The 24,585-nt window shown below is 41.5% G+C and overlaps 1 protein-coding gene across 2 annotated transcripts in view; it reads left to right on the forward strand.

The window, feature by feature from the left end:
• Positions 1-24,585, forward strand: part of lama2 (laminin, alpha 2) — a 361,112-nt gene that overhangs the window by 163,081 nt on the left and 173,446 nt on the right. For both annotated transcript variants that reach the window (XM_069886986.1, XM_069886987.1), the window contains exon 17: positions 13,527-13,654. In XM_069886986.1, the coding sequence (XP_069743087.1) occupies positions 13,527-13,654 (128 nt within the window). The remainder of the gene's footprint in view (positions 1-13,526; positions 13,655-24,585) is intronic.

Consider the following 24,585-nt stretch of genomic DNA (forward strand, 5'->3'; position numbering starts at 1 on the left):
TCTGAACAAAATTTCACAGCAAGTTTAAGATTTGAGCAATATATTTTATTACCTGGGAGTTCATGAATTCTCATTGGTCGATATGTACCTCCTGTTCATCCCATGAAGAGGCTCTTTGGCCCAGATAGTCTGTGTTGAACATAATGCCCAAATTAAACAAAACCTCTGGTGCTTGTGTATCTTGTATTTCCCTCTATTTCCTGTATGTTGATGTGTCTATCTAGCAGCCACAATTGTTTCTGCTACCAGCAATTACCCTGACAGGCTGTTCCAGGCACCTATCACTCACCATTTAAAAAAAAAAGCCAGATCCATCTCCTTTAAACTCAACTCCCCACCCCACTGCCAGCTCACCTGAAATATATGTCCTTGAGTAGGTGAAGTTTTTACATTGAAGGAAGACTTGGACTGTTCACATTATCAGTGCTTCTCATAATTTTGTAAACTTTTTTTTTAAACTTTATTTAAAGATAACAATCAACTTACAAGGATAACAAAGAAAAACAGAGGAAAAAATTTTTTTTTACTTAAAAAAAACCCCACCCACCCCTTCAGCCAGTTCCCTTAAGGGGAGCCAAATATAATAAACAATACAGTAAATATAAAAAATATTTCAAAGTATATCCAGATTCATATACTCCAAATAAGGAGACCACATTTGAACAAAAAACGGATAATTATCGTGTAAATTACATGTAATCTTTTCCATAATAATACAAGTTCTCAACTCACTTTGCCAATGTGAAATATTAACCTCCACATTATTTTTCCAAGTTCTAGCTACACACTTCCATGCTACAGACAACACCGAATGTACAAAAGCAATTTGAAATTTATCTAACCCTAATCCTTTCAAAGAAACCATATATCCCAACAAAAAAATCGATGGATCTAATGATAATTTAATTTTAAATAATTTTTCCAAAACCAATCTAATTCCGTTCCAGAATAGTTGTACTTTAATACAAGACCAGACAGTTAAAACACTTTCCCATTTAAACCTAGATTTCTCCCAGCCTGGTTTATTCATAGCTTCTTGTAGCAATTGATACATACCCAAAATATAACCTTTCTCAGTGAAGTGCCAGTTGATGAAGTAGACAAAGACGATGTGGTCAAACAATAATCATGGCCTTTATAAGGAATTTAATTTTAAATAATTTTTCCAAAACCAATCTAATTCCTTTCCAGAATAGTTGTACTTTAACACAAGACCAGACAGCATGTAAAAGAGTTCCAGTACATAATCCACATCTAAAACAAGAATCTGAATTACTAAACCCATACTTTTTCAATTTCTCTGGAGTCAAATATAACTGATGTAAAAAAAATTATAATTAACCATTCCATATTGTACGTTGGTCACTTTAGTTGCACTATCATGACACATCGCCTCCCAATTATCTTCCAGAAAAATATAAGTTAAATCACTTTCCCATTTAAACCTAGATTTCTCCCAGCCCGGTTTATTCATAGCTTTTTGTAACAATTGATACATACCCAAAATATAACCTTAATGAAGTGCCAGTTGATGAAGTAGACAAAGACGATGTGATCAAACAATAATCATGGCCTTTATAAGGAAAAACTCATGGTACAATAATGAAAGACAATAGATGCATATACAGTTATATCCAGACGGGAGTGTCCTTAACAGTAGAGATAATGCACAGCCAATGTTAGTATAGCAAGGATTACCAGAGGGGGGAGACAGGCAGCTTGGCAGACATTCACCACAGTCTTCCCCCCCCCCACCCGGCAGAAGAAGGGTTAAAATCAAAAGGACAGCTGCTAGGAAAGACTGAAGCAAGCAATACATGGATACCATGTTTGGCCTTGAGATTCTCTAACAGCCAAAATATGTCAGTATCTAGCAAGCAATCGAAATATAATGAAATGTTTTATGAATATGTCAGCCTATCAGGTTGTTTACAAATTCTGGTGCTTCATCTCAAAACAGGTGGCTCCTTTGCAACCTTGGGAACTGATACAGGTCCTGGGTCAGTAGTGTGGGAAGGACTGACTTCTGGACCTGTTCCAGGATCGCCTGCGTGAGGCAGTGGAGTCTCAGCATGGCCATCTGAAAGCTTACTAGGGGTCACAGGCTGGGGGGTGGGGGGGTGAGTCCAACCTCTCAAGCTAACTTTGAGTAGGGGTGCGAGGAAAGGGTGAACCAGGCAACGCCAGATCTCTTAGGGATACAGTGTCAGTACTCCCGTCTGGGAATTTAACATGAGCGTAGTTGGGGTTAGTATGCAGTAGCTGAACTGGTTGGACTAGGGGGTCTGTTTTACGTGTCCGAGCGTAGCTCTTCAGCAGCACGTTTCCAGGCTCAGATAAACAGGCTGGCCAGTCCATCACAGTTCCTGATTTCCTAGGAAAGGCAAACATACATTCATGAGGTGTTTGATTTGTTGCAGTACACAATAAAGACCAAATAGAATGTAGTGCCTCAGGCAGCACCTCTTGCCACCGGGTAACAGGGTAACCATGTGTTTTTAAAGCAAGATTAACAGTCTTCCAGACTGTAGCATTAGCCCTTTAAACCTGACCATTGCCCTGCGGGTTGTAGCTCGTGGTACGGCTGGTGGCAATCCCTTTTCATAGCAGGGCTCACCTCATTTCAGCACTTATGAATGCTGAGCCTCTATCAGTATGAATGTAATTGGGAAAACTGAAAATTCTGTCAAGTGATTTAATGACAGATGCTGACGAGACGTCAGGGCAGGGTATTGCAAAGGGAAACCTGGAGTATTCGTCAATTACAGTAAGGAAATATACATTTTTGTTGTTGGAAGGTAACGGCTCTTTAAAATCTAAGCTAATCCTCTCAAAAGGTCGGGTGGCCTTGATGAGAGTGGCCTCTGGAGCTTTGAAGTATTGCAGTTTGCATTCTGCACAGACAGGACAGCTTTTAGTCAGTTTCCTGAATTCTTCCAGAGAGTAAGGAAGGTTATTAGCCCTTATGTAGTGGAAGAATCTCATGACTCCTGGGTGGCACAGTCTGCTATGGATCTCTTTTAGCCCCTCCAGCTGAGCACCAGCAGCAGATCGTGACAATGCGTCAGAGGGATCATTTAACCTGCCTGGTCTGTACTCGATTTCATAATTATAAGTTAAGAGTTCTTTTCGCCAGTGTGACATCTTATCGTTCTTGATTTTACTTTTGTGTTTAGTACTGAACACGTAGGCTACAGATTTCTGATCAGCGACAAGCGTAAATTTTCTGCCGGCTAGAAAGTGTCTCCAGTAGCGAACAGCTTCAGTAATAGCCTGGGCTTCTTTTTCAATGGCAGGATGTTTAAGTTCAGGTCCGCTTAATGTGTGGGAGAAGAATGCCACAGGTCTGCCCTTTTGATTAAGGGTTCCTACCAAGGCATAATCTGAGGCATCAGTTTCCACTTGGAATCGGACATCCTCGTCAATGGACGAAAGTGCAGCTTTGACAATATCAGCTTTAATTCTCTTGAAAGCCTTCAAGGCCATTGGAGAGAGACAGTGTCAAACAGAGGGCGTGCCTTCATGGCGAAGTCCTGAACCCATTTGCAGTAGTAGGAAAAGAATCCCATACACCTTTTAAGAGCTTTTGCTGAGTCTGGGGTGGTAACTTCTTAAGGGGGGCCATTCTTTCCGAGTCGGGGCGGATTTTGCTCTTGCGGACAATGTAGCCCAGAATGGGTAGCTCTGTCATGTTGAACACACATTTGTCCTCGTTAAATGTAAGGTTGAGTTCTTTAGCTGTTGCTAACATTTTCTTTGTTGTTGTCATGCTCAGCCTGTGTTTTCCCACAGATAGTGTCATTATCCAGATAGGGAAACGTACCCTGTAACTCATATGTCCTAACAATCTTATCCATTTCCCTCTGAAACACTTAAACACCAAAAGGTACCTTTTTAAACTGGTATAACCCCCTCATCAGCCTCAAAGGCTGTATAGGGTAGTTCCTTTTTTTTAATGGGGATTTGGTGGTAAGCTGCTTTGTGGTTGATAGTGGGATCTAAGGGTAAACTGTATTGTATTGTGCTATCTGATTAACCATTTCATTGATGCGTGGCAGGGGGTAGGCATCCAGGTTAGTGTAACGGTTGATTGTCTGGCTGTAGTCAATAGTCAGTCGTTTCTTAGTGTGATTTTTCACAACTACCACCTGGGCTCACCACAGACTCTTACTGGGTTCAATTACTCTCTCTTTAAGCGATATCTGGGTCTCAGCTTTGATAAACTCACAATTCTCTTGCTGTAAGAACGGCTCTTAGTGGCAATCGGCTGACACTTGGGGATAAATCACTGAAAAGGGAGGGAGCTTTGATCTTTAATGTGGACAGACTGCAATAACTAGTGCGGGGTATGATAAGTGTAGGTAGTGGCCCACCGAAATTTAACACTACACTGTTCATCTGAGATTGAATATCTAACCCCAGTACCACAGGAGCGCAGAGCTCTGACATAATAAATAGCTACACATCAGCCAGGCAATGTCCCTGCAAATTTAAAGTAACTTTACACTTGTCCCGTACAGTTTTTGTAAGTTAATTACAAGTCATTGATATCTTTTGGTTCACTGGATATCTCCGCAAATTTAAGACTCTGGATGTAGCTGTCAGCACTCCCCGAATCTGTTAGACAATCAAGAGTCTCACCATTCACCTCCCCCTTCATAGTCAACCATTCCAGTCTGTAACATCCCCCAAGATTTGGAGTCAATTGAGCTATCACAAGGGATCTCACCTCGCCATCACTTGAAGTTGATTCAGCCTGCTCGTCGGAAGATTCCCCCTTTTCACAGTTGTCTTCCATTCCTGCAGCTCCAAGATGCATTTTCTTGGTGCTTCTCCTCCTCCTCTTATCAGTGGGAGTACTTTTCACCTTACATTCTTTAGCAAAGTGGCCGAGTTTCCCACAATAGCTGCAGGTAGCAAATCGAGCCAGGCACTTCTGTCTGGGGTGCCACCTATTATCACAGAAGTAGCATTTTTCAGGAGTTTGCCTTTTTCTTTCCTTCGGGGTTCCTGGATGTTTCCTTTTCGGTTTCTACCATTTCACTGGACCACATGGCACTTCTCAGTGTTTTGGCTAGAGTGACTGCCCGGTCATAGGTTAAGGACTCCATCTCCCACAGTCTCTGTCAGATGTAACTGGTGAATCCCGTTGACTAAAGCATCCAGCTTCAAGCCATTGCGGTGTTGTTGCACATTGACTGCCCTGACATCACATTCATTTGCCAGTGAGTCGAAAGCCAGTGCATAGGCAACATCACTTTCCCCGTGTTTCTGGCGTCTAGTCAGCAACTGGTGTCGAGCAAGCACCACATTCCGTGGCGCTGCATAGTAAACAGTCAGACGTTCCCGGGCTATAGCCAGAGTGGTAGCTCCTTGCGTTATGGCAAAAGGGACCTCATCCAGCAGAGAGTTCAGGTGGCCCCACTGTATCGCCTCATTAACCACATTGTTTCAAGCCATGTAGTAATCGAAACAAGCAATCCAGTGGTTGAAAATTTCTGTGGCCCTCGGGGCAGACTGGTCGATTATCAGCTGCTCTGGCTTGAGGGCAGAATCCATTTCTGCTAATAAAATTGAAGTGCCAATTAATGAAGTAGACAAAGATGATGTGGTCAAACAATAATCATGGCTTTTATTAGCAGAAACTCATGGTACAGTAATGAAAGACAATAGATGCATATACAGTTATATCCAGATGGGAGTGTCCTTAACAGTAGAGATAATGCACAGCCAATGTTAGTACAGCAAGGCTCACCAGAGGGGAGTTGGGCAGCTTGGCAGACATTCACCACACTTAGGTACAGAAGAAATCAAAGACTCAAATTTCGTCAACATAGGTACATACATCTCTGTACCATAATTTTCTTTTATCAAAGTTCTAACTTGATAATACACAAATAATGAATTTACTGAGATATCAAATTTCTCCCGCAAAATAAAGGAATTGACCATCTTCAAAACAATCCTGAATTATCTTTATACCCTTAGAAATCCATCTCTTCAATGATAGTTAAACTTTGAAAAAGGACTAAGCCGATTATGATATAACGGAGTTTGAATTGACAGTTTACCCTTAGATCCTAAAACCCTATTTCTTTTAACCCATGTCTTTAACAAATGTTTTAATACCGGCAAATTACATCCTCACAACAAATTCAAATCCCACTTAAACATAAACTGATGTATCCCAGCTTCAAATACACAAGCCATTTCCACCCTTGCCCAACTCGGAGGTTGATCCATATCTATCAATCTGCTAATAAATTTCAACTGAGCTGTCTCATAATAATTTTGAAAATGTGGTAACTGAAAACCACATAGGGCATATTTCCATGTAAGTTTAAATAAAGCTACACAAACTAATTTCCCTTTCCACGAAAACTCCCGCACTGCTCTATTCAAATCTTGAAAAAAAAATTTGGAAGCGAACATGGTATAGATTGAAACAAACATTGAATTCAAGGAAAGATATTCATTTTAATGCAATTTACTCGACCAATTAATGTCAACATTAAATCTTTCCACTTAATCAAATCCATTTTAATCTTTTTTAATAAAGGAATATAATTTAATTTATATAAGGTCTGATAATCTGCACTTACTACCACTCCTAAGTATTTAATCTTATCGGACCATTTTAATTTTATAATACTTTTATACTCTGAATAATCCCCATCCCCAACTGGCAAGATTTCACTTTTATCCCAATTTACTTTATATCTAGACAATTCACCAAACTTTAACAAACAATCTTGTAAATGTTTCAAAGACTGTTCAGGCTCTGTCAAATATACCAACACATCATCTGCAAATAAAGTAATCTTGTATTCATCATCCACAATTTTCATTCCTTTAATCTTATCATTCTGTTATATTGTCTGAACTAACAGTTCAATAGCCAATGCGAATAAATAAGGCTGGTGACAATGGACAACCTTGTCGGGTCGATCGCATTAATTTAAATGATGAAGAAATTTGGCCATTTGTCACCACCTTAGCAACTGGATTTGTAAATAGAGCCTTAACCCAGCCAATAAAATGAGGGCCGAAATTAAACTTCTCTAATACCTTAAATAAAAAATTCCACTTGACCCAATCAAAGGCTTTTTCGGCATCCAGTGCAACCACCATTGGATGGTTGGGTTGCTGTCTAAGTGCATTGACCAGAGTTATCAATCTAAGAATATTGTCAGATATTTTTAATAAAATCTGTTTGGTCTATATATATCAACTGAGGTAAATACTTAGCAAGTCTATTTGCCAACACTTTTACTATAATTTTATAGTCAATGTTTAATAAAGAAATAGGCCTATATGAGGATACTTTCAATGGGTCTCTATCTTCCTTAGGAATCACAGTATTATAGCACTCAAACAAGATTCAGGTAACAACTGTTCTTCAGTTACTTGCTGTATAACATCTCCAAATACAGAAGATAGATCTTCATAAAATACTTTATAAAATTCAACTGAAAGACCATCATCTCCTGGTGACTTTCCATTTGGATCTCCAGCATAGCTTCTTTAACCTCAAAATCCGTAAATGGAACTTCTAATTCTCTAATCTGCTCCTCCCCTAAAACAGATACATTTAATTTAGATAAATAAGATTCGATAGAACCAACATTCTGATTTCCCTCAGAAGTATATAACTGTTGGTAAAATAAATAAAATTGGTCATTAATTTCCTGAGGGTTATAGGTAACTATTGAATTCTTTTTCACAGCATTAATAATTCGCGATGCCTGTTCTGTTTTTAATTGCCATGCTAATATTTTATGAACTCTCTCACCTAATTCATAATAATGTTGCTTAGATCGATTAAGTAAATGCTCATATTGATAAGTTTGTAATGTAACGCAACTTCAACTTCATTAAAGCAGCTTTTTTATCCTCTAACATCTTTCTGAAATTCCTTTTCCAATTCAGTAATTTATTTCTTTAATGTTGAACTTTCCACAACATATTGCTTTTTAACTTTTGTAGTATAACTGATAATTTGCCCTCGTAAATATGCTTTCAAAGTATCCCACAATCCAAAATTACTACTCACTGAGTTAACATTCTCAGCCAAAAATAATGTAATTTGCTCCTTAACAAAAGTAATAAATTCTGGTTTCTTCAATAGCATTGTATTAAATCTCCATCTATAAGATGACTGTACCACCTCAGAACTCACACAAGATAAAAATAACATTGAATGCTCCAATATAACCCGGCTTTTATATTCAGCCTGCACTGCACTACTCTACTCAACAAATGTGCCAAAATTTAAAAAAAATCTATTCTAGAAAGTGAATCATCTTGAGACGAATAAAAAGAAAAATCTTTCTCAGTTGAATTCACTCTCCTCCAAGCATCAACCAAATTCAAATCTTTCATCAAAGCCCCTATTTGTATGACTGCCTTTGATTTCCTTATACTTTTCAGAGATCTATCCAATAAAGGATCCAAAACACAATTAAAATCTCCCCCTACCAAAATATTATTATTGGCCTGAGTTAACAACAGAAAAGTCTCTGACATAAACCGTTCATCATCTATATTAGGTGCATATTTAATGAAGTCCATGATTCAGCAAAAATTTTACAATTGACCATCAAAACCTTACCCACATTTCCATATAACTACTTACAGCACAGAACAGACCAGTTCGGCCCTACTAGTCCATGCCGTAACAAATCCCCACCCTCCTAGTCCCACTGACCAACACCCGGTCCATACCCCTCCAGTCCTCTCCTATCCATGTAACTATCCAGTCTTTCCTTGTAACCAATGATCCCGCCTCGACCATGTCTGTCGGAAGCTCATTCCACATCCCTACCACCTTTGCTTAAAGAAATATCTCCTCATGTTCCCCTGATAATTTTCCCCCTTCAATCTTAAACCATGCCCTCTAGTTTGAATCTCCCCCACTCTTAATTTAAAAAGCCTATCCACGTTTACTCTGTCTGTCCCTTTTAAAATCTTAAACACCTCGATGAAGTCCCCTCTCAATCTTCTACACTCCAGAGAAAAAAGCCCCAGTCTGCACAACCTTTCCCTGTAACTCAAACCTTGAAATCCTGTCAACATTCTCGTGAACCTTCTCTGCACTCTCTGTAAAAGACAATCGATTCAAATGATTCTAACTCAAATGGTAATTTCTTATGAACTAATATCGCTACTCTCCTCACCTTAGATTTAAAAGAAGAAGAAAACACATGGCCCACCCATTCTCTCTTAAACTTCAAATGTTCTTTTCCAGTCAAATGTGTTTCTTACAAAAAAACAATATCAACTTTCATTTTTCTTATATAAGCCAAAACTCATTTACGCTTAATCGGGTTATTCAAACCCTGGACATTAAATGTTGTAAAATTCAAATTAGACATGACTAAATCTAATATCACACTACTATAAAAATAATGCTCCCCTTCTAAATCTCACAATATTCTAATGCCCCCATTAAAAAAAATCCAAAAAAAGAAAAAAAAACTGGGTGTGGTAAAGTCCACAAGTGGCAGGTGACTATATGTCTCAGTGTCATCCACCCACCCCACCACCAGACAGACTTCACAAAGTACTTAGACAAAAACAGTCAACCCAATGATTCCGGTCCCAATGATTGTTTAGGATCTTCAATATCGAGAAGACTTTGCGTCAATTCAACTTTTATCCCATTCTTTCCATATTTTCCATTCTTCCCATTTCCATTACTATTGACGCTTCTCTTAGGTGACAATGATGGCAATCGCCCATTTCCTCGTAAATCTGGCAATGAATTTAGCAAAAATTAATGCATCATGGTCATTTTCAAAAAACTGAGATTGAAAATTCCCATAAAAGACTTTCAATACAACCGGGTATCGAAAAGCAAATTTATATCCCTTTTGCCACAATACTGCTTTAGCCAAATTAAATTCTCGACGTCTTCTAATAATTTCTTGACTCAAATCTGCATTAAAAAAAACCCTGTTATTTTGAACCATCATTGGAGCCTGATTTTGCTGTGCTTTCTGCACCGCCAATCAGAGTATAATTTCTCTATCCTGATATTTCAAACAGTGAATCAAGACTGCTCATGGTAATTGGCCTGGAAAAGGTTTCTTCCTTAACGCTCCAATGAATCAATCTTCAATAATTCCTTCTTCTAAATCCCCCAATCTACAAAAGAATCTTCCACTTTTTCCATTTTTTCTCTATTACATTCCACTTGATTCTTACATTCAAGCAAGCCTCCTCATCTTTTTAAAGTTATCTTGTTCAGTATACATCTAGTAACATCATTCTTGACTACATTAATAGCTTGCTTCACAAAAGTTATTTCTTCACACATAGTGTTCATTTTAGTTTTCATTTCCGAATATCCTTGAGTCATCTGATTAGTCATCTGCATTGACATATTTGACATATGTTCCATTTGCTGCACAATCCCTTCCAGAATTGTAAACACAGAATCCATTCCAGGATCCATCTCCTCCCTTTGAGGCCTACCTTCTTTAGTCTCAGTCCCCAATTCTTCAAATTCTAATAAAGTTGAGCTCTCTTCCTCCAAAACGATGGATCCTCTTATGGTGCGGCTGTGGGTCTGGACACCCGACGACAGCATGCTGACCTCATCAGCCCGCTGCCGCTCGGGCTCCCCCACAGCCCAAACCTTCTCCAAAGGTTTGCGGACCTGCGATGCACCGTGCATGTCTGATAGGGCCACCGACTGCGCAGGTGCATTTTCCGACGCTACACTGCACACCCCCGGACCACCAGGCAATGCAGCAGGCTCACGGGTCTGTCCTCGTTCGGCCAGCCCACCCACGCGCTCGGACTCATGAGCGTGCAAGTCGGACCTTGCTGAACTTGTCGCTGAGCCAGCGCCATCAGCACCGACGTAATACTTAGCCGGGCAGGAATCCTCTGAGGTTTGGGGACTCCAATCGACGACTCCGAGGCTTCAACTTGATAGGTAGGCCTCAATTTTTCAACACTTTTGTAGGGTAATTTCTTCTGTAACTGAGTTTTCGAATTTTTTTCACATTTGCAGCTATTTCGATCCTCCACTGTTCCAAAGTCTATAAACAGTATTTTTAATCACTTTTACAACTTTTAAAATCAGGCATTTAATAGTCTAACTGGGAAGGGTGGAACCACATGTCTACCCTCTACGCTATCTTGCCACGCCCCCCATTTTGTAAACTTCTAAGGTCTCCTTGCAGATGCTGCAGAGAAAGCAACCCAAGTTTGTCTAATCTCTTCCTTTTGCAGATACCCTCTAACCCAGAAGCGTCCTGGTAAATTTCTTGTGTACTTTTTCCCAAGCCTCTACATCCATCCTGCAATGGGGAATCAGAAATACTCCAAGTGTGACCTAACCCAAGTTTTATATTGCTGCAACATTACTTCCTCACTCTTGCATAAAATGGCCAGCCCACTGAGGACAAGCATGCCTTTATTGGGCAGGGGTTTGAGTGTAAGAAGGCATTCATTACCACAGGATCTACTTAAGTGGCCACATTTATGGATCAATGGGTCTGGACACTCAGATCTTTCTGTTCTTTTAAGAGCCCTGCCTTTAACTGTACATATTCTGCTGACATTTGACCTCTCAAAGTGTAACACCTCACCCTTGTCCAGATTAAATTCCATCTGCATTTTCTCTATCCATTTCTGTGAGTAAGTGATATCTTGTTGTATTCTTCATTAACTCTCTTTCTTCACTGTCCATGCCACCAGTCTTTGTGTCATCTGCATACTCACCTACCTTTTCATCCAAGCCAAGGATGTCACAAACAGCAGGGATCTGAACACCAATCTCTGCGGAACTCCACTAGTCAATGACCTCCAGCCAGAATAACACCATTGCCTTCTGTCTTTTGTCGACCAGCCAATTCTGAATCCAAGCTTATGATTGGAAAATATTGTTTTTAAATTCAGTTCCTTCATCTATGTAATGTTTTAAATTATGCCTTAAAACACTTCTTTTCCCCCCACCTGATAATGATATGGGGATTGGTTGCCATGCATTGTTGAGTCCAGAATCTAGGTTAGATTCTGTTAGATTTTGTTAGACTAGGTTACATACAAACAGTTTAAAACAGATCTTATTTAAAATACTGGAGCTCTGCCCCATGCTAGACATATCGGGGCCTCAGAGCTTTTGCAAGAGCTTTGAGCAGTGCTCAAGAAACTTCACTAATGGATTGTCGTTTACAAAGGCAACAGATGAATGATCTTGCTGGAGCCACAGATTATCTCGAAGATAATTTGTTTTTCTAAGAGGGTCATGTAGTTGCAAACAGAGAGAGTCAAACAGGCTTTTCTCTCTGTGAGGGAGAGAGAGAGACAGTGATCAGTTCTGGAGTGTTACAGCCAACAGAAGCAACTCGCAAGCTTGTAGAATGGTCTATTTTTGGAGATGGCCTGGTTAAAGCCCTTGTGGTTCATGCAAGGAGAGAGGACTGGCTGCCTAATGTTTTACTTGGAATAAGAGAAACAAGAAGGAACTCTGTGGTGACCTGAAAGAAAGAGGTTGTCATCTGGAGAAACCTGATGAGGCAAGTTTCTTCAGCAAGACACTGAAGTGGCTGATGGAAGTAAAAGGAACAACAAATCTCTCTCTGAAAACTGACAAGAACCTTCCTGAGTGGTAACCATTTACCTTTGAAGCACCAAGGCCTGGTGAACTTTATAAATGTTAAATTCTGTGCACAGTATAAGAATTGCCTGAACATGGAATGAGAAGTGAGATTGGACTGTGAACCAAAGAACTTTTCTGAACTTACACACACTTTACATACATGTGCATTTAGAATTCGAAGGGGGCTAAGTAAGTTAATAGTGATAAGTTAAAGTTTAATTCTGTTTTCATGTTTAAAGATAATTAAAAGCAACTTGGTGAATATCTATTGCTGCTGGGTTTTGGGGACCTCTGGACTTGTAACATTGCAATTTCGGTGATGACCTAGTAATTTTTCCCATAAGGACACAATGAGTTTGGATCATTGTCAGGTGATGCAGAAAAGAACTGAGAAGATCGGAAAAGAGTCCTGTGTTACCCCATGAGAAGCAGGAAGTGGCATGAGAATAGACTGTTCTCAAAACAATATGTTAAAATGTATCCATTACTTCAGGCAATCATGGCAACTGTTTGAAGCTCATTTCAAAATCCTTTTGTTTTTACTTCAATGCCTTAATTTAAATAGTATTTGGGGTGCCCTGACACTCGAGCCTTTGTACTATTGTTTGTAATAAGCTCCAGGCTTTAATGTTAGGATTATAACTATTTCATTAATGTGTCTATGTTAGACCATTGGAAAGAGGAACTGGGATTGTTTATATGCAACTAAATGAAATTGGAGTGTCAAAATGTATTTGTTCAAAAAAGTCTAAAACACTATTACTGGATGCTGTGAGTAGCATTTTTGTTTACTGTCACCTTTTCCATGAATTCAATGAAGAGGCATATAAATCAAAATTGTTTATTAAAGCAAAAGAGATGAATTGTTTTTTTTAATCAAGAAGATTCTGAAATTAAATGTGATTTCATGTAGAACTGTCAACATGACACAGCTGGTCCGTTTTGTGATCAATGCCGGCCTGGGTTTTATGGAGATCCAACTCGAGGAACGCCAAGTGACTGTCAGCCTTGCAGTTGCCCATTACTAATTTCCACAAACAAGTAAGTACAATTTAATTTCAATTTTATATTTGTAGCACAAAACTATAACTTCCTATATGGGAGCCCAATTTCTTCCATGTGGCATGAGTAATGGGTCAACATCAGTAAAGAAATGTGAAATGAACAGCTAACACTTCCATTTGCCTGCATTCAATTTAGCATTTTCAAATAGAAAAATAGAATGATTACAGCAAACCCAGGAGCTCATTATATACACAGCTAAACTTGGAAATACCATTCGAGAGATTGATAGATTCTTGATTAGCCAATGCATCAAAGGTTATGGAGAGAAGGCTGGGCAGTGGGCTTCAGTGAGAAAATGGATCAGCTCATTATTAAATGGCTGTGCAGACCCGATGGGCTGAATAGCTTAGTTTTTGTCCAATGTCTTACGGTTTTCCTATCATTCTTAAGCTCATTCTCTGAAAACATTTATTTGTTAGTTCTTTTTCCAATATCTATTCGGTTCCCATTGGATGCCAACTATTGAATCAGTTTTCACAAACTTTTTTTCCAGAAAATATTGTCATATACAAGTCATGAAATTAGTGGTTTTGCAGCTGCATTGTAGTGCAAATATTGTGAGAAATTACATGTCAAAAATAAATAAATAGTGCAAGAAAATAAGAGCAAGTGAGGAAGCATTATCCATTCAGAAATCTGATGGCAGAGGGAACGAAGCCACTGGGTATTCATCTTCAGGCTCCTCTACCTCCAATGTGAAGAAGGCAGGACTGGTTGGTGGGGGCCCTTGACGGTAGAGGTTGCTTTCTTAAGACACCGTTTTTTGTAGGTGTACTCGATGGAGTGAAGACTGATGCCTTTGATGCTCCTGGTATTCTAATAATGTCTCTTTCTGATTCCTTTGCAAACTACAATAAATCTCCATACTCTGTTCTTGATCTACTAATGGAAAAAAAATATTCTCATCGTCTAGGTCAGTGGTTCTCAACCTTTTTCTTTCCACTCACATACCACCTTAAGTATTCCCTGTGCCATAGGTGCTCTGTGATTAGTAAGGGATTGCTTAAGGTGGTATGTAGTGGGAAGGGAAGGTTGAGAATCACTGTTCTAGATCCAATTGTTGCTGAAATACTTTGCTTGAGAAAAATTGTCATTGGTCCATTTCCTTTAGAAATGAAACTGTGTACATAACGAGTCAATTAGGGACGATTAAAACAATGGTTTTCAAACTTTTTTTTTCCACCCACATACCACCTTAAGCAATCCCTTACTAATCACAGAGCACCTATGGCATAGGGAATACTTAAAGTGGTATGAGAGTGGAAAGAAGCGGCTTAACACTAGTTGTGACTGAAGACAAGTTTTATGATGGTTCAACGTAACCTCCTTACTTTTATATTTGATGCCTTTATTCAACTTTAACAATTCTGTCCATCACTTTTAATTACTTGCTCCACCTGAGCTTTGCACGTTCAAACATTCATGTGTAAGCAGAATCAGGCCTTTCTCTTAACATCTGCAATGGAACTGCTTTGCTTATATTAAGTTGCACATTTCTTTTATCCTTACCAACTCCTCATGGCACTTCTTGGGTTAAACTTAATTTTCCACATGTCTGCCTATTCCACTAGACTGACAGAATTAAAGATGATTACATTGTGCAAGACAGTATTTGGCCTGGAAGACAGTTCTAGCCCTTCCTAACGTGCACACGCACACCTTGCCTCAAACTAAGCATATTTCTTCTCAATATCTTCAAACTTCTGTCATTATTAGACATTACCAAATCCATGCCAGTTCACATCTGCTCATTCTCTCTCTAATTATGATTTCTGGAACTTCATCATCTTGAACTGATCTTTCTCTCTGATCTTCAAATATTTTGCTATTTTCATCACTTGTTAACCATATTTTGTGATTGCTGCAAAATTTCTGTCTTTGAAAAGCGTCGTGATTCAGCAGTGTGAGGGAGAATATCTTTCTTATTCAAAAATTCCAGTAGATGTACATGGGAAACTACATCAGTTACCACCATAAATTAAATTTGCCCATCAAGACCTAATCTAATTGTTCTGAAGTCATTAAAGCTGCAAACTAGAGAATAGGGTGTGGATTGGCATTGCTTTGTGCTGAAAATACTTGTTTCATTTCTGAAATCACTTTTCCAGGTTCTAAGAATTCAAATGCTAATTTAATGCTTCCTTGCTCCAGTGTGAATTATTGTTCCCAACGCCCACCTTAATTCTACTCGAGTTAACAGGATGACAACCACATTGATAGTGAATCACTTAATATTAAGTACGTGGCCTTCTTTAATTATAAAATGAAAATTATTATTTTTTTTTTAAAAGCTGAAATGTCAAGATTCATGGCTCCATTTTTGGACAGAACAGATGCTGCTCTAACAACAGTTTCATGCTTAGACAGCATACAGATAAATAAAAGTGCACTTGTTAACTCGGCATAAAAGGCACAATGAGGGAAATTCTGACACTGCAGCAGTGAACCGGACCCGCTTGCCATGCGTGGTCAGTGGGGCAGCCGCAGCAAAGATGGTGTTGCGGGTCCTTTTCTTCTGGAACAGACTGGGAGTACGCGTACGTACTTACGTCAGCGTGACGTGAGTTCTAGGGGCACGAGGGGCAGATTCGGGATGGCCTTAAGTGCTGCAGAGCGAACTTCAAAGTAAATCAGTTGTGCTTAACGAGCTCACAGCCTGCTGTCTCCGTTCTTCTGCTCCGCTCGTGCCCAACCTGCTACACTGGTGACTCTGATGAGTCTTCAGGTTCTGAAGACTCGGCACAATGGGCCCCGCAGCTGTAGATGCTGTGGTGTTAAAGCTGCCCACTTTCTGGATGACCAGGCCTCGCACTTGGTTCGGCCAAGCAGAGGTCCAGTTCTAGATCAACCAGATTACCTCGGATTCGACAAAATACTTCAATGTCGCCAGCTCGCTGGACCAGGAGGCCGCTTCACAAGTCGATGACTTCATCCAGGTGCCACCAGAGGAAGATAAATACATGACTCTAAAGAGCCTCCACATTAGCACTTATGGGCTATCATGAAAGGGCCCCCAGGCTCCTTCACTTGGATGGCCTAGGGAACAGGACACCACCTGCCCTCATAGATGAGATGCTCACCTTGGCAGAGGGACATAAGCCTTGCCTCATGTTCGAGCAGGCATTCCTCGAGCAAATGCCCAAAGACATTAGGCTGCTACTGGCTGACTTGGATTTCAGCGACCCACGAAAGGTCTTGGCACGGGCAGACGTCCTTTACCACTCCAAACATGAGCCCGCAGGCACAGTCAACTGCATTACAAGGCCACAGCCCAAGCCAATGCCAAAGGCCAGTCCAACACGTGAGTAGGAACCTCTCCTCCCACAAACCGAAAAGTCTGACCCAAAGCGATGCTTCTACTGTCCACGGTGGGGTGCAGGAGCACGCAGGTGCCACTAGCCGTGCTCATTTCAGAGAACCGACAGGGCTAGCTGCTGCTAGTGGCCATGACGGATGGCTAACTGAACAGCCTACTCCACATCTGGGACAGGATCTCGGGCCGCAAATTCCTTGTGGACATGGGTGCAGAGGTAAGTGACATTCCCCCTTTGTACGAAACTTCACGGCCCCACCCTGCGCACAGCCAACAATACCGTCAATAAAACTTTTGCCAAGAGGTGCATCCCTGTATGTTTCGGTGAGACCATTTTCAATAGGTCATTCATACTGGCATCCATGGACAAGCCTCTTCTTGGTGCAGATTTTCTGCATGCACACTGTCTATTGGTAGACCTCCAGGACTGGTCCACTCAGAGACCTTCCAGACAGCCCCCTTTGGCATGTCCAATGAGCCAGCCATCCAGCACTCCTCTATGGAGACTTTGCGTGGCCAAGACAGCCACCTCCTTGCCAGCTAACCCTCATTCCTACACCCCCAGTTCACCAAAGCATGGCGTCCAGCACCACATAGCAACCACAGGCCCGGCACTGCATTCTCGAGCCCGACATCTGGCCCCTGACAAGCTCAACCTTGCCAAGGAAGAGTTTAAGCACATGGAAGAACTCAGTATCATCTGCCGATCTGACAGTCCATGGGCCTTTCCCCTCCACTTGGTGCCCAAGTCCAATGGCAGCTAGCAACCCTGTGGAGACTTCAGATACCTAATGATGCAACAATGCCAGACTGCTACTCGATCCACCACATCCAACACTTCACAGAGAACCTCCAGAGTGCACGTCTCTTCTCTAAGGTCGACATAATTCAGGGATACCACCAGATCCCTGTTCACCCGGATGATGACCAAAAGACTGCTATCATCACCCTCTTCGATTTTTTTGAGTTTCTTCGCATGCTGTTCGGCCTGAAAAATGCAGCCCATAGACGCAGTCGGCATCATTTCCTCTTCATCTACCTGGACGATATCCTGGTATTGAGCAAGACTCTTGAGGAGCACATCTCACACCTTTGCCAGCTTTTCAACCGACGGCCTCACCATCAACCCAGAGAAATGCCAGTTCGGCCTTGGGGAAATCGACTTTTTGGGCCACAGAATCACAAAGGATGGTGCCACCCCTTTACCCAACTAGGCAAAGATTATAAGACAGTTTGCCAGACTGACAACACTAAAGGGACTGCAGGAATTTGTGGGCATAGTGAATTTCCACAACTGGTTCATCCCTGCAGCTGCCAGCATTATGCGCCCAATCTCCGCGTTAATGCCAAACTCCGAGAGAACTCAAGTGGACTGACGAGACGCAGGCCACTTTCCAGAAAACAGAGGAGGCACTGGTTGCCACAACGATGGATGTCCACCCCACATGTGGATATGCCCACAGCCCTCACAATTGATGTGTCAAACACAGCATTAGGCAGTGTCCTGGAACAGTTCGTGGATAACACCAGGAGGCCCTTGCTTTTTTCAGCCGTCACCTACAAGCACCTGAACTGACGCACAGCACATTTGATAGAGAGCTGCTAGCTCTCTACCTCACCATCTGCCATTTCCACCGCTTCTTGGAGAGGCGGTCTTTCACACTCTACACGGACCATAAGCCATTGATGTTTACATTCTCCAAATCTTCTGATCTGTGGTCTGCCTGCCAGCAGTGGCACTTATCTTGTGTCTTGGAATTCACTACCTTCTTTCGCCACCTCTCAGGCAAAAAGAATGTTGTTACTGATGCACTCTCCAGGCCGACTGTTCATGCCCTGTCGCAAGGCATTAGCTACCACGACCTGGCTCGAGCCCAACAGGATGATCCAGAGGCCCACAGTTTCAGGATGGTGATCATGAGCCTGCAGCTCCAAGATCTCCCACTGGACACTAATGGCGCAAATTTAGTCTGCGACATCTCCACTGGCCAACCCCAACTACTCGTCCCCCCCAATGGCAAAGAACGGTTTTCAACACAGCCTTTCCCATCCCTTCATTTCAACAACGGTACAGATGATATCCTTCCATTTCATCTGGCATGTGTTGTGGAAGCAAGTTAGTGAATGGGCCAAAACCTGCATGCACTACCAAACTGCGAAGGTTAGAAACATAGAAACATAGAAGATAGGAGCAGGAGTAGGTCATTCGACCCTTCGAGCCTGCTCCGCCATTCAACGAGATCATGGCTGATCTTAAAGTTCAGTACCCCGTCCCCGCCTTCTCTCCGTAACCTTTAATACCCTTATACTGAAGAAATAGATCTAATTCCCTCTTAAATATATTTAATGAACCTGCCTCTACTGCCCTCTGTGGCAATGAATTCCACAGATTCACCACCCTCTGGGTAAAGAAATTCCTCCTCATCTCGGTCCTAAATGGTTTGCCTATTATCCTCAAACCATGGCCCCGGGTTCTGGATTTTCCCATCATTGGAAACATCCCATCTGCATCCATTCTGTCCAGTCCTGCCAGAATTTTATGTCTCTATGAGATCCCCTCTCAATCTTCTAAACTCCAGCGAGTACAATCCCAATTTGCGCAATCTTTCCTCATAAGTCATTCCTGCCATTCCAGATATCAGCCTGGTGAATCGCCTCTGCACTCCCTCCATTGCAAGAACATCCTTCCTTAGATAAGGTGACCAAAACTGCACAGAATACTCCAGGTGTGGTCTCACCAAGGCCCTGTACAGCTGTAGTAAGGTATCCTTGTTCCTATACTCAAACCCTCTTGATATGAAGGCCAACATACCATTTGCCTTTTTAACCGCCTGCTGTACCTGCATGCTCGCCTTCAGAGACTGGTGTACAAGTACCCCTAGGTCTCTCTGCACTTCCCCATCTCTTAATCTATTGCCATTCAAATAGTAATCTGCCCTCCGGTTTGTATTACCAAAGTGGATAACCTCAGATTTATTCACATTGTAGTGCATTTGCCATGTATCTGCCCAGTTCCTCAATTTATCCAAATCACACTGGAGCTTCCTGACCCCCTCTTCCGTGCACACAACCTCTCCTAGCTTAGTGTCATCTGCAAATTTGGAGATATTACCAATCCCCTCATCCAGATCATTAATGTAAATTGTGAACAGCTGGGGTCCCAGTACAGATCCCTGTGGTACCCCACTGGTCACCGCCTGCCACTCAGAAAACAAGCCATTTATCCCAACTCTCTGTCTTCTACCTGCCAGCCAGTTCTCAATCCACATCAATACTTTTCCCCCAATCCCATAAGCCTTGATTTTGGAAGCCAGTCGTTTATACGGGACCTTATCGAAGGCCTTTTGGAAGTCCAGGTACACCACATCCACTGGCTGTCCCCCATCTATTTTACCTGTCACCATCTCAAAGAATTCCAATAGATTTGTCAAGCACGATTTACCTTTTGTAAATCCATGTTGACTCCGTCTGATCCCTTCTCTGCTAGTCATATGCTCAGCTATTACATCCTTAATAATGGATTCCATCATTTTGCCCACTACTGATGCAAGGCTCACTGGCCGATAATTCCCCGCTTTTTCTCTATCCCCCTTTTTAAATAGTGGGGTAACATTAGCTACCCTGCAATCCATGGGTACTGATCCTGAGTCTATCGAGTTCTGGAAAATAATTCTTAAAGCATCTGCTTTAGTGGTTTCAGTGGCACACGAAACCCTGCCTTCAACAGTTCGACACACGACTCTCAGGTTCCAGCATGTCCACCTCAAAATAGTGGACCCTTTGCCAGTCTTCTGAGGGTCGTGCTACCTGCTCACAATATTGAACAGATTCATCCATTGGCCTGAGGCCATCCCCATCCTGGATGCCAACACCAACACTTGCACCAGAGTTTTCCTCTCGGCCTGGGTCTCCCGTTTTGGAATCCCAGCGCACATAACTACCAATGGAGAAGTGAGGGGGGGACTCAATTCACCTCTGCCCTGTGAAACGAACTCACCAAGCTCCTTGGCACCCAGCTACACTGCACCACTGCCTACCACCCCGAGTCCTATGGACTCGTTGAGCATTTTCATCACCACCTTAAGTCGGTACTGGCAAGGCTTGAGAAGCCAAACTGGGTGGGCGAAATGCTATGGGTCCTCCTCAGTATCCCCACAGCACTGAAGGAATACCTCAAGACCTCTTCAGCAGAGTTGGTCTACAGCGAACCCTTGGCCAATTCCTTCCTTCACTGCCCAGGCCAAGACTCTGACACCTCTACATTACTGGAAAGACTGAGATACAAATTGGGATCACTCGTACCACCACCGCCATCACGACACTGTCCCCACTTCTGGTTGCCCCATTTGTTTGTTCGCAGGGGCAGGCACAGGTCACCTCTCCAGCATCCCTATGAGGGACCCTAGAAGGTACTCTACTTTCACTCTCAACATCGGGGGCAAAAAGGAACTTTTCACCCTAAACTGACATTTGGACTTGTCAGAGCCAGTAAAGATCCTGCCGCCAGTATGTAGGGATCAGCCACCAAAGCAGCAGATTTCACCCACGACACACAGTGAGACCACCGGCGCTGGTTCCGGGTAGGGAAAGGAAGGATTATGTGGTGGCGCACATAATTGCAGCAGCAAACTGGCCCCGCTTGAAATGCGGGGCAGGGAAGCCACGGCAAAGATGGCGTCATGAGTTCTTCTTTTCTGGTACAGACCGGAAGTATGTGTACACACTTACGTCAGTGTGACGTGAGTTCTGGAATTCGAGGGATGGACTCAGAATGGCCTTAAATGCTGCAGCGCAATCTTTGAAGTAAATCAGTTGAGCTTAATGAGCTCACAGCCTGCTGTCTCTGTTCTTTTCACTGTGCTCGCGTATAACCCACTACAAGACTTTTTTTTAACCTACCTTTGGAGGTGATTTTCATCATGATTTTTCTAATGGGACATATCCCACCATTTTCTTTCTTTCTTCCACTCATTTTTCTCTTAATCTGGCAATAGCTAATTGTTGTTCCTTTGTAAATACGAAGCTATGGAAATTCATAAAATCGACATGAACTCCAATTTCTTTATTTTTTTTGTTATTTAATCAAAATGTTTAAATGACCAAATATAACCTAATTTTCAGAATTCATGGAAGATACCAAGATAGTGGTCCTTCCCCATAGAGCTATTGCTTTGCCAAGACCAAGTCTCAGTGTGTCTCTCACTGCCAGATGACCTGGACAGTCTGCTCAGGGAACCATCCCACAGTATCCAGAGAATACTTGTCCCTCAGTTACTGCAGGATGTTCTGTGCTGACCACTGCCTGATGGAAGTAATGAAAGGTATTTTCCATGAAGGTATAGTAGTGGAATATCCAACTGGCTGGGACACAGTGTGGCATTGTGCCCAAGTCCATTCTTTGCAACACCTGGAACAGGTAGAATCTCAGTACATTGTGACACAGGCTGATGCAGCAACACATCAAAGTGGTCACGACAGCAAGGGCCATGTTGGGTACACCCTTGCCCCTTTTCTCAAGTGACAAGCATGACCAACTGTTGGACCCATTCCATTGTGGTTGTCCAGACCTGCTTCAAAAGGACATCGCTCAAGTAAAGCAGAGTGAGCTGCTTCAATGAATATCGTCCATTCGTACTCACATTTGCTATGGTGAAATGGTTTGAGAGATCGTCATGGAATTAATTTCTATCTAATTAAAGATCTGGGCCCACTGCAATTTCACTACTGCCACAATCACTCCTCAGCAGATGTAATCTCATTGGCTCTCCACGCAGCCCTGTATCACTTAGACAGCAGCAACATGTACATCTGGCTACTTTTCATTGATTACAACTCAGCTTTAAAAACCATCATGCCCTCAGTGATGGTCAACAAGCTCCAAACCCTGGGCCTCTGTAACCCCATCTGCAACTGGATCCTTGACTTGTTCATTGGAAGTCTACAGTCTGTATGAATTAGAAGAAAATTTCCTACTAACTGACAAATAGACAATTAAAACTTGAAAATCAAGATTTTCTTCATCAAAAAATGGATAAAGCTAGCACAAAGAAGCCAAGGTATCCAAGAACAAAGACTGAAGAAGCTCCTCTTCAACTGGGAACTTCAGGTGAAAGTCCAAAAGAGACCGATTCAAAAATCAGATAATACTGGCGAATCAGGTCAAGAGCTGACCATCATCATGGAAAAAAATGGAGTATTTGTGTTGAGTGTTGAAACGGTGATGAGAGATATGACAGAAAAATAAATGAAATAAAAGAGATCATTGAAGATCTGATAGAATGGCTCAAGCAGAAGTTGAATTGATAAAAACTCAAGAAAACCTTGAGGCTTTGGGGGGGGGATGCCAAAGAATGGGAGTTGGATAAACAAGGACTGCTTGACAAAATTGACCATGTGAAGAACTTCAGTCGATGGAACAATGTCCAAATTATCAGACTAAAGGAAGGAATCGAGGGAAGAATCCCAGTGAACTTTTTACAAAAATGGATCCCACAAGTTTTGGGAGAAGAAAAAATTTGGAGAAAAACTGCTTATTGAGAGAGCTCATTGAATATTTGGACCTAAAGGAGCTGGTGACCAGAGACCAAGACCAGTTATGGTGAAGCTTTTAAGCTACAGAGAATGGTAGATAATCCTGAGAGTAGCATATGGCTACCCTAAACAGAATAATGGTCTGCCCAATGTTGATCATGAAAAGCCATTATTTTTCCAAGACTTTAGCCCAACCTTTATTAAATAAAGAAAGGAATGTGAAGATGTGAAAAAACTTGAAATGCTTAATGATATCCCGGTGACTATGAGGGTCAAAGTAGCAGAAGGGAACCGATAATTTTTCAAGACCAAGAAAGAGGTGGAAGATTTTCTGCAAAGTTGGTAAAAAAAATTGCCAAGGGAAAAGATGGTGAAAATGTTTATAATGGAACTAAGTAAAAGTAATAAAAGCTGTATTTTTAAAATTTTGCTAAATTGTCTTGTATTGATTGTTTTAAAGTTAGAGGTATAGAAGTGTTAACAGAGAGCTCAGTAAAAGGAAAAATATCTGGGAAAAGTAGTAGCAGGATGGAGGCTCCAGTCTAAGGGGGAAAATGGTGCTTAGAAAGGAGTAACAAAAAAATATGGTGCTAAAGGGAGGGGTTCTTCTTACTTGAGAGATTCTGTGGGCTATATTTTGCGAGCTTTCAGGTCTCTTTGTATATGTCCCTGTCGGTGTTTTTCTCAAAGGGAAAGGATCACTTTACTATTTAAAGAGTCAAAGATTTTATTGTTTAAAAATATATTTAAGAAGAATATGGATAGAACATTGAAATTTATTAGTTTTAATTTTAATGGAGTTAAGCGTTGGTGAAGAGAAAATGGGTCTTGGTATATCTAAAAAAATTAAAGGCAAATATCGTCTTTTTACAAGAAACACACCTTACCAAATTGGAACACACAAAATTAAAAAGAGGATGGGTGGGGAAAGTAATTTTGTCTTCATTTGGATGAAAAGGAAGAGGTATAGCAATTTTAATTAATATAAATATACCATTAATAATGGAAGAGACATTAATGGATCAAACTGGAAGATATGTAATGGCACATTGTAAAAATTATA

This window comes from Narcine bancroftii, chromosome 6, assembly GCF_036971445.1.
Source record: "Narcine bancroftii isolate sNarBan1 chromosome 6, sNarBan1.hap1, whole genome shotgun sequence".
In the NCBI taxonomy this organism is placed as follows: Eukaryota; Metazoa; Chordata; class Chondrichthyes; order Torpediniformes; family Narcinidae; genus Narcine; species Narcine bancroftii.